Source organism: Athene cunicularia, assembly GCF_003259725.1.
Source record: "Athene cunicularia isolate RWA chromosome 5 unlocalized genomic scaffold, athCun1 chr5_part3, whole genome shotgun sequence".
Taxonomy (NCBI): domain Eukaryota; kingdom Metazoa; phylum Chordata; class Aves; order Strigiformes; family Strigidae; genus Athene; species Athene cunicularia.
In genome coordinates, this window is record NW_020799103.1 from 9,604,603 (window position 1) to 9,615,803 (window position 11,201).

The 11,201-nt window shown below is 43.5% G+C and overlaps 1 protein-coding gene across 6 annotated transcripts in view; it reads right to left on the minus strand.

The window, feature by feature from the left end:
- Window positions 1-11,201, minus strand: part of FADS1 (fatty acid desaturase 1) — a 24,471-nt gene continuing 13,270 nt past the window's right edge. For 5 of the 6 annotated variants that reach the window (XM_026850906.1, XM_026850909.1, XM_026850908.1 and 2 more), the window contains 11 exons: window positions 8,603-8,713; window positions 8,116-8,313; window positions 7,260-7,361; window positions 6,961-7,089; window positions 5,450-5,510; window positions 5,256-5,332; window positions 4,128-4,225; window positions 3,678-3,774; window positions 3,020-3,099; window positions 2,475-2,600; window positions 1-1,753 (listed from right to left, as the gene is read on the minus strand). In XM_026850906.1, coding sequence (XP_026706707.1) covers window positions 1,702-1,753; window positions 2,475-2,600; window positions 3,020-3,099; window positions 3,678-3,774; window positions 4,128-4,225; window positions 5,256-5,332; window positions 5,450-5,510; window positions 6,961-7,089; window positions 7,260-7,361; window positions 8,116-8,313; window positions 8,603-8,713 — 1,131 coding nt within the window. In that variant the 3' untranslated portion in view covers window positions 1-1,701. Of the gene's footprint in view, window positions 1,754-2,474; window positions 2,601-3,019; window positions 3,100-3,677; window positions 3,775-3,971; window positions 3,997-4,127; window positions 4,226-5,255; window positions 5,333-5,449; window positions 5,511-6,960; window positions 7,090-7,259; window positions 7,362-8,115; window positions 8,314-8,602; window positions 8,714-11,201 lie in introns of those variants that run through there. The other variant, XR_003398661.1, reaches the window with a different exon arrangement.

Consider the following 11,201-nt stretch of genomic DNA (forward strand, 5'->3'; position numbering starts at 1 on the left):
CTTGGTAAGATAAGGAATTTTATTATTAGACTTTCCTCCACCAACAGTTCTAATAATAACAGGGAAAGAAAAGGAGCAGAAAAAAACAAGGTAAAAGAGTAACTAAGGCCCATTCCTTTATGGTCTCTATCAACAGGTATCAATGATTTAATGATTATTTTATTATTTTCATTACAATTTTATTCTGTGCTTAACAACACTCTTGGCCTGGGAAGATGTTTGTCTTCCATTCCCTCACAAGCCATCCTCCTTATAGAAGTTAATCAGAAAAAGCACCATATCTTCCTCAAAATCAGCCATCCCTCTGGAAACTAAGCCACCCATCCCTGAGGTAACAGGGTGATGGAGCCATCTTCATTAGTGATATGCCAGGTGCTATATCCTTGTTTGGCATCTGTAACATTGGTGTGGCAAAGGAAAGGACACCAGGAAACGCAGTAAGGCTAATTAACTTTCCAATAAATCACAGAGTACATGCCCTCTTGGGGTTGTTTTGAAGGCACATCATCTAAGAGAGAAAGATGAGCCATGTACTGGCTGGTGTGTGCCTATGGGTGTGCAGCCCGCTGACTTCTGCTGATGGAGAAATTCAGTGTATTTAAACAGCACCCCAACCCCTAACATTTTTACACCTTCATTAAATTTGTCTGCAGCTCAGACAGGAACACCTCCTGCTCCATGGGCCAGAAGTCAGGAGTTCTCTCCCGTTAACAAATCACTCGTCAGTTTAGAGGTTCAAAAAAGAGTGAAGCTTCAGGTGACCACAGACCAATTACCTTTTTGCTTCCTCAGACACCCTTGTAAGGATCCCGACTATGGGCGTGCCATATTTCTGTCTCTTCTGCCTTTCCGTAGCAGGTTCAGTAACACTCAGAAGCGTGGCACTGTGGAAACCACTTGTGGAGACTCCATGGGAGGTCACCAATGGGCGACTAACCCAGAGGCTTTCACCACAGGAGAGATGTGGAGGGCAGCATTCCCACAGAATATGGCACGTTGAGCTCTCACATCTACATGCCTGTGGAATAACCTCTGCTTTCCTGTTTCTCTACTTCAATTAGGGCTCTAATTAGATCTTTTTTCCTCATGCTTACTCCTACAGAACTACTGCCTGCACCTTCTGCGCCTCACCCACATACCTGCAAATTGGTTTGGGCTCTTGCGTGCTCCCCACTGCCCCTTGGTTTGGGCACTTCTATTGCCACTGTTAATCACATATAGGTATTTGAAAATACTGTACCTACACAACTCCTTACTGCTTGCACATTTCACTAACTTCTGTGTTCTTTGATTTCATACTGTCTCAATTTCTTACTGCATTCATAATGAGAGTCACCTCACAAAAGCCTATGTTAGATAAGAGACTTCCCTCCTATATACTCAGCAAATGAAGTATCACCAGACAGAAAGGAATCTGTTCCCAGTCCCAAAGCTGCCTCCAGCTTGCTGGAACATAACCTCCTCCATTCAGCTTTTCCCCTTAAGTCAGCACCAGAGAAGAGGAATGAAAGAAGCACAAGAATAATTAAGAACACATCTTTTAAAAAAAATCGTATTAATCACATTCATCCATGGAATAAAGCGGCACCACCTCCCCACCTCTGGCTTAGCCAGCTTTCTCTCCTCTGTGCAGTATCTTCATGGTGACCACCACAGGAGGCAACGAGGGTGGGGAATTCCTCTGCAAGCATCCACAACTTCTTATTTATGTAGGTAGGCATCAAGCCAGAGCTCCCCTGAATCTTTCAAAGAGCTGCCAAGAAAGAACCACATTTCCTTACAAACGAGGTAATGAAATACAGCGTCCAAGGAACAGAGCCCTGGGGGGAGAATTCCCATCTACAGATTAAGCAAAGGAGATCATAGAGTCATAGAATGGTTTGGGTTGGAAGGGACCTTTAAAGGTCACGTAGTCCAAACTTCCTGTGATGACCAGGGACATCTTCAACTAGATCAGGTTGCTCAAGATTATCAGAGTCAAGGCAATGTAGACTACAGCTCCTTGGAAAGATGAAGAAAAACTAAACCACTGGGGCTACATCACACAAAGACTGGAAGGTTAAAACAAAAAAACCTCAGAATGAAAACAAAAGGAGCAAGCATGGCAGAAGAGAGTCACATGACTTTTCAATGGAGCAAGAAATATCTGAGGAGGGAAAGAAAGAAAGAAAAAAGAAAGAATGAATGACAGTTCAAACTCATCTTTATGAAAACACCTCTTTCTTTGGAGCATGCTTGGAGACAGAAGTGCCAGACCTGGCATCCTACTGACCTCTGACTCTTCAGAGCTGAAGAAAAGGAGCTCTCCATTAGGTCACTCCTACTGACACCTCTCTGCTGCTACTGAAAGTGCTAATCCCTTTCATAATCATTTCTACTATCTACAGCTCTTCTCAGAACTTCTGTGATCCAAGCTGGCTGTCCCTAATACTGGGAAACCCTTTACTTGGGGAACGCAGTGGGTCAATACATACTGCACTATGTCAGCAAAGGCAGTCAGCAGTGGCTTGCACTGGTACTCAATACCATGTTTGGCACACAGGGACTTCACCAAAGGAGCCACCTTCCAGTAGTTGTGTCGAGGCATCGTAGGAAAAAGGCTGTGGGAAAAGAACATGGTGATTCACTGGCGTCCATCATCACCCCACAGAATCCCTGTGCCTCTTCTGTGCCTAAGCCTGGGAGTGTCTCGACCTCCCCTTGTGCCCACAGCCACTACTGCTCTGTAGTGGTCCCTCTCGTGTCACTTCAGGCAGTGTCTGTACTAACCAGTGTCACCCCCCTGCCATGCTACTCATATCTGAAGCAGTTTTGGTGCTCACCAGTGCTCCAAAAATTTTCTGACCCATCACTTGGAGTTCCCGTTCCATCCCCATACAAAGAGCACAAAACTGACCCACATTATCTTTTGTTCTTAGATTAACTGATCGAGAGACAGGGACCTTGTAGGCTCTTCAGAGCCGGTGTAACTAGAACTCCTTGAAATTCAAACACATCCCCAACCCATGCTTCAACTCACTGGTGTTCGATTTGGAAGTTCAGGTGTCCACTAAACCAGTCGTTGAATAAGGACTGATGAACATTACAGGTTGCCTGGAGCTAAGATAAAAAACAATAACATTTAAGTGTTGTTTTAGGAATGTCCCTTCTCTTATATGTGCCAAACACAACAGTAAGCAGGTACAAGTTCCTTATCAAGTGCTGCCTGGCTGAATACAGCAACCCCAAGAGCTATCTCCAGTCAACACGAGATGGTCATGCTGATATACAATTGTTAGGGACATAATTTAGAACAGAACTTCCCCAGCGAGATAAGCAAAACAACCACAACTTTCATCTCTCTCACTTAAAAAAAAGCTGTGTAATAGCTTCAGAACGAAAAATAAAACAGAGAACACAAGAGAGACCTGCATCCTTCATGTATGGAAACCTCTCTATCTGAAGAGCATTGTAGCATCTCTAATTATTTTCCTTGAGGTGTCTATGCTCAGCATTTGAAGCCTCCATCCCACTTCCACACCTTTTTTCTTTGCATAATCAGTCACTTCACACAGTGAGGATAAGCTGCTTGTGTTTTCCTCTCTCAGTTCCCATCACTTCTGTGATCAGCTCTCAACATGCCCAGAACTGTAACTTCTGACCTTCAAAGTCACAGGTCTCAGGAAAGAAGATCTTACCTGGGTAGAGAACCAGTCCACATTCTTATCATAATCGATGTGCATCGGGATGTGATTCATTTGTGTAATCCAGACAAACCAGTTACTCTCTATGAACCTGTGCATGAAAACACAAACACATTACCGACTCACATTATGCCATAACAAGGCAGTACAAAACACTTGTACACATACAAGCTGGCCACTGCTTGATAAAATGAACACGAGGAACCCCAAAGATCTGGTCAGCAGATCAGACCTACGCACACCTTCGACCTTCTGTGCAGAGACTTTCTACCTTCTGAGGACACATACCTGACAGACAACAACCTCTGTCTTGCTGAAAGGCATAAGGAGACAGAGAGAATAGGGAACAATGAGAAAGATAACCAAAGGGCTGAAGAAAAGCTGATACAAAGGATTGATAGGAACTAGGTAAAGAAAATGGAGGAATTGAAAGTTGAATGATACCTGACTAACAGATGAAGCCCCAGGATACCCTTCACCCCCAGTAAGGGCAAGTAGGTGAGAAAGAATCGGATATAGAAACTCATCATCCAGGCCAGGTCCTGTAGTATAGGGAACAGATAAAACTTCATTAAGTGAGGGAATTACTGGCTTCAAAATTTACCATCCACTCTATGGGGCACTCCTTTTAAAACCTCCCATAATATCTTCTACTGGTAGATTTTTCCTCCCCGGCCCCATCACAAAGCAGTCTGACACACAGTCACTCCCCAGCCATTCCTGTGCTTGGGAATTATCCTGGTCTTATGAGCCCAGCACAGGGCAGACACTAGAGAGGACATGCTCTAAAGTATCACATTTTCTTCTGGATCTAAAGAGAAAAGAAGCAGTGAGAAAACCAAAAGCCTAGACAATTAAAAGAATACAAAGCTCTGGTTTACCTCCATCTCATCCTTTTTTGTTCATTTTCTCCTGATTGTCCCATCTCCCAGGCAAGAATAAACCAGCAAGGATGCCTTGATTCTAACCCTGTATTTCCATAATCTCAGAGAAGAGTCATCTTTTTTCTGCACTTTTTCCAAAGTCTCTAAAAGCCATTATATTTCTCAAGATCCTAGATTTTCCCCTAATAAACCACCTTCCTAACAACTCTGAAATATGTGAAAACACATCCCCTATTCCACTTCACACTGAACTGTGAGGATTCAGTTTTAGGCTACCTGAAAGCTACTTGATTTTTAATATATAATTTTACAAAATGGAGGCACACTGCATCCACCTCCAACACCCCCCAATTTCTACTACTTGTCCCATTTTTCTGTGCCATTAAGTCTTTATTGTACTGGTTTGGGAAAACAAAAAAGAGTGGTCAGAATGACTACTTCTCCCTTCAACTAGATTCTTCTGCTACCTGAAGAACAAGTTCTGTATGAACATCAACTCTGCAGAAGAAGGAATGCTTCTCACTCACACAGTCTGGACTAAGGCAGAACAGCAGAGATATTATTTCCCAGATCACATACCCACACCCCTTGCCACAGAGATGCAGAGCTCAGAGTTCCTCCCAGTAGTTTCTTGCACTGAAATATATCTGTAAAAGAAGTCACCACTGGCAACGTGGAGCTGACTTACCACCCACTGCTTCCGCTGTACCACAAAGTAGAATATGTACCACTGGAAGTAAAGAGGCACCAGAGCTGGAGGACCAACTAGAGTGGAGAAATAGATTGCAGAGACATTAACTGTGCCCTTTTATCCCAGTGAGACGGATGGGAAAAGGAAAGGGTTGAGTGTCCATAGAACTGCAAAAGGGTAGGGTTACTCACTGATGAAGAAGTACTTGTGCTGGTGGTTATAAGGCATGAATTTCTTCTTTTGTACACCAAGCTGTTAAAATAAGCAAATTACTCTGGTTGTGAAGATAGCTAAAGACATTTGTGCATACACTCCTACCTATGCTTTGGAAGAAATGCATAGGTACCTCCTAACCTTTGAAATAGATGTCCTATCAAACCACGCCAGCACCCACCATACCATTGGCTTCACTACCCCCTGCGACTTCAGTCTTTGACTGCGATGATAAGATTTCACCCCTGTCTCGGCTGCACGAGAGGCTGGGTAGTCCCTTGCACCAGCCAGCGGCGTGCACTGGAAGCTCTTTCCCTGCAGAGGGCACAGTTGCCTCACAACAGTTAAAAACTACACGAGGCCCTGACAAGTGTTTGCTGTCAATATAGAGCTTCAGAAAAAAAGAAAAACCTGTGATACTATTAATAAAGATGACAGTGTGCAGAACTTCCACCTATTTGCAATTAATCTCCAAAGCACAGAAATGAGCATGTAGACATTAAACTGTGTCCACAGGAACAGGAGTGAATAGATTATCCTCCCTCAGAGACTGATAATTTTTCAGTGTTCACTGTATAAGCATAACAGATCACGTCACTGACTTCCTTGAGGAACTCCATTATATCCCTGTACATGTCCAAACCAATTCCAAATAGCAGCCCTCCCTTAACTTCAATGCAAATCAGAGCATTTAAGCCAGGTGATACTATGAATTTATACAACTATTTTTTTAAAGGACTGGCAAATGCTAAAGCCATTCAATTAACTTCAGAGTTCAGAAACAGAGTTGGACTACAGATGGGACCCAGTCGGACCCCTACTGTCAATAATTGTAAATGTTACAGATAGTCCTTGCTTGTCATCCACTGCTTCATTTCCCAGAACACTACAATTAGTTAAAGCTGGTCTTGTTAAAGAGAACAAGTTCCAATCTTACCTTCATTCAACCGCAAGTCTCTCATCAGAGAAATATGAACTTGTAATTGTGACAAACATTTCAGTCTTATTTTAAAACATACCAAAAATAACTTTTATCAACATTTTAAGAATATAAAAGCCTCAGAAGCACTGAAGTATTACTAAGGAATATTAGGCACTAGCTGAAGGCAATGTAGCGCTATATAAAACAGCAGGTCAGCTCAAACCATTTTCTGGATGTACTTCGCATTTTACAGAAGCAGTTTTGGTGGTTTTGTTTTAAATCTACAGAGTAAATTCGGAAAATTTCAACCCATAGCAAGACTGCATTAGGGCAAAAACCATAAAAAATGGTTTGCAGTATTAAATATATGGAAGTTAGTGATGCATCAGGGTCTTTTTCATTCTTGTTTTTCAAAGGCCATTAATGTCAAGCTGCGCCTTCTCCAAATTCCTGAAATACTGAGACAGCTCGTTGACCAAACCGACTCCTCACTCCTCTCCAAGCTCTCTACAACTTTACAAATTCGAATCCTAATGCTGTAATCTCCCGGCCTTCACCAGGTCTCACCTCTACAGAGAGTGTTTTTCCCAAAGCAAAAAATAAAGGGTGCATGTTAACGTCAGGGTCCTTTCGGAAGCAGTTGGGTTTAGCGTGGTGTTGGAAGTGGAGGTGATTCCACCAGCTGGCTGGTGCTCCCTGCAGGAAGGAATGAGAAGAGAGTGCCGTAAAGAAGTTGTATCTTCTGCCCTTAGTCCTCCCTCCCCAGTAGTTCCTTGCATTTGCTTTCTTCTCATGCTGAGATTGGTTTTTACTGCAGAGCAAGCCGGGCAAGGCGCTCGCAGTCCCTCTCAGCACTCAGTGCCCACCTTCAGATGGCCGATCACAAACTTGTGCACCCAGTGGTTCCATTTGGACTTGCTAAACACTGAAAGGTGTCCAAAATCATGCTGGAGCCAGCCAGCCTGGGCCTGGAATTAAAAAAAAAAAAATAAGAGTCAGGAGTCTCTGCATCAGAAATGGCCTTTCTCTTCTCCCACTCCCACGCTCCCCACAACATACCCCTGGATAGAGGCGAGCATTTCCACTACTAAGTCCCAGTCCAAACACTTCTCTTTTACTACATACCACAGCAGTCCAGACTTTGTCTAATGACTTTTAGACCCAGATAGTGGTTTTCACGCAGAAGGAAAAACATAATTAAAAAAAAAAAAAAGTAATGGAGCTCAGAAACAGCATTTATTCTCTTACAAAACTGCACTGAAATCAGCAACAAAGTCTCCTTTAAGAAGCAGCTTGCTGCTGCCTCCTCTGAGTACTGTAATTCCAAGGGGATCAGCTGGCCACAGGAGAAATAGCTGGGGCTTTGAGAGCTGCTCTGCCTTGTCCTCTAACTCACTGCAAGTTCCCATGGGAACACAGTGGCTTGGAGTTTTGGCACACAGAACCTCAGAAGTGCAGCATGGCTTTCACTCTATGAAGAAGGCTGGAAATAAGGAGGGCTTTGACAGACTATGGGAAATAAAAAGCAGGGCAAAGCCTGCTATACCAAAGCAGCATGTCATGGCACTGTAATTTTGCCCCTTTGGTGGAACCCAGATCAAAGCAGGATTTTGGGAAATCCACAAAGATTGGACTTCTCCTGTGCTTATGGCAATGAGCACATAGGTCTCAAGGGATTGGCTTCTGGTAATTCCTGGGGCTTCTTTTTGCCTAGCTGCTTACCTGGACAATGCCTAGAAGCACTGCAGAGCAGAGGAAAGGCACTGTGGATGCTCCGAAATACCAGATGGTGAGCCAAGCTGCAACATCCAACACCAAGATGTGAAAGAGACACAGGATGAAGAAGGTGCGGTTGGGGTTGAGAAGGCCCATCTTCTCAACGGTTGCACGGAGTTCACGGAAATCTTCTACCAGCTTTTTCTGTGGGGAGACCCAAAGGTATCTGCTGGTTTGAAAATGCCTCAGGAGCCCAAAGACGAGCAGAGTTTCCCCTCTCAATCCCATGTGGCAATGGGGAAAAGCTGAGGGTCACCTGGAGACAAATCTTCACTGAGGCTGCTAATGATGATGTGAAGAGAAGGGGAAGCTTCAGACCAACATAGTGATTCCAGAAGATACTATCATTTTATGTACAGGGAATTCTGGCTGCCAGTAAGAGAAGTCAAATAACACAATTTCACCCCAAATACCAAGTTTTTAAGATACTTACATTCTTGCTGGGCTCAAAGCTGGGTTGATCTGGTGCCAGTTCCCCAATTAAGAGTGGGCTCATGTACTTTCTTACTAGTGCCTTGTCAAGATGAAATGCTATGAAAGGATCCTGAAATACAAATACAGGAACAAGACGAGAAAAAAACAACCGTTCAGGTGGCAGCAAAAGAAATCTATTTCATGATATCCTGGACTCAGCAGAAAGCAACCCATCTAACAGAGCTGGCTGAACCTGATTTTACTGCCACAAATCCTGCTGCCTTCTTCAAACCATAAATGATCATGCAAAGCTGAAATCTCTGTAACATTTTTATCTGGATGCTGTTAAGTACAGGTCACCAAGAAATATGTGCTCACTCCCCTCTTACTTCTGAATCTGAAAATTTCATATCTGTTGAACCTCAAGATATATCACCTCAACAACTCTGTCTCTAATTTGTCTTTAGCTTCCACTTTATTATTCTTCAGGCCCCATATCCTGAAATGAAAGTCTAACTGGGGAGGAGGGCAAGATGTTAGCACAAAAACTAAATCCACTATCTGGACTGGGAAAGATAAAACAGGTGGTGGCAGCTCCTGGTGACCCACACCAATCTCTCAAAAGCCCCATGTTGTTCCAGACATGCTTCCTTGGCAATCCCCAATGACCACCCTGTCACATCTTCCTAGAATAGTTCTGATTTTTTGCTACCTGTCTCCTGTTCCTCATCTGGTTCCCCCCTCCGTGTTTCTGAACTTTTCTTTTCCACGAAAAGCCCTTTTATTTTCCTCCTCACCATTCAAAAGATCCCTATTAGGGAAATCAGTTACTTTTATCATTTAAATGTAATGTCGATCTCCATAGCAACCAGGCAGCCACGTGAAAATATCACTAGTGACTATCACTAAAGATTCTATCACTATATTTAGATTACAAATCCCCTGAGCACACACGAGTTTGACACCTATTTCCTACTGAAGATCTCCCATTTAGCTCCTTCTGCATACTTCTCTCCCAGTGTCCAAACTAGTATATATTTTACAATCTCTCTCAGCCCAAGGATGCTTTTTCTTTCCTGACACGATATCTGCCCTGTGTGGCAGATCATCACTGTGGGGTTTTTAAAAATAAATTTAAATAAATAACTTTTAAATAAATTGTCCTTTTAAAAGATCTCTAGTCAAAAAAGGGTTAAAAAAACAGCTGATGTTGCCAGTTCTGGTTCAGCCTTGTTGTACTTCAGATGTCGCATCCTCTCTGCCCAGACTTATGTGACTAGAGGAGGGAAAGAGGAGAATGTACATTTGCATTTTTTCATTAGAAGAGGAAAAAAAAAAAAGCGGGGAGGAGTATGTGGTCAGATCAGAGGAGGATGGTACCACACTTTTAGACCAATCCCTTCTATGGAGGCTGTAAAACCTGGCAGTGCAATCCTAACAGGAGCTGAAGGGACTGCTGATTGTACCTTCTAGAAATCAGAACACTCTAGTGGCATTCAGCAAACTAAACATGATCTTAGTTTCCTTTCCAGCTTTTCTGTTTTCGAGGAGCCCGATTCTTCACATTTTCAGGACAAAACGATTAGAAAAATTGGAATTTACTTGGCTCAGGTTCCTGAGCAGTCAGCAGTTCAAATGCACCCAGCAGTAACACAGATGATAACGCCTAAAGAATGCAGCTGGCTGCAATCTGACCATCTAACTGCGCTCAGCCCTACGTGCTGCGACCGATCCATTTCTGATCGCACAGTGGCAACGGGGCTTCAAAAGTGCTTATGCACATCCTGGCCTCATGATGTATTGTGCAAATTCACACATTATCTTCGGCTTTAAACTATATGTGCGTGATGACGTGAAGGGAAAGCACTAGATCTTGTTTCATCCTTTTTGTCAGGGACAGAACTGAACTGAAACATAATCCATCAAAACCACTCTTGAGGTAGCTTCAACATCCCATACCCGCCCTTCGGTCTAAATACTTACCTTTGGAGAAATGCATTTTCTGTCATGAAAGACATAAGCAGATGAAGGAAGGAAATACACTGACAAAATCACCCCACATCCTGCTGCCAAATCAAACGCTTACCCCGCTTTGCAATAGTCACTGGCATTCAGACATGGATGATTTAAAAAAAAAAAAAAAAAAACAACACAAACACACAACCCCAAAACCTGAAATACGACTTTCAGTAATACTTTGCACTAGTGCCACCTCTTGGAAACATCGTGCTGGGTTTTTAAAGTTGGAGGAGGCTGAATGCATTCAAATACTTGCAAAAAAATAAGTCTGTCTGTGCACACCAGTGTCACTACGAATACCTTCGGGGGTTTCTGTTCAGATCTGACCTGCGGCTAGCACATCTATAAAAGCGTATTCTAATTTACTGTACGTGCGCAAAAATTAATGTTTTCTTCCCCTCATTTACAGCAGCTTGCGGACACCCTATTTGCGCCCATTTTTGTTATTCTTTCAAGAACTGTTCCCTTGAAGAATCCCGCCTGCTTCTCTGCCCGGACGAGCTAAGACGGGGCGCGCAGCACCCGCCCCCTCCCCAGCCAGCCCCACCTCGGCTCCGCTGCCGCTGGCCCCGGCTCCCCGCCGGGGTCCTGCCCCGGGT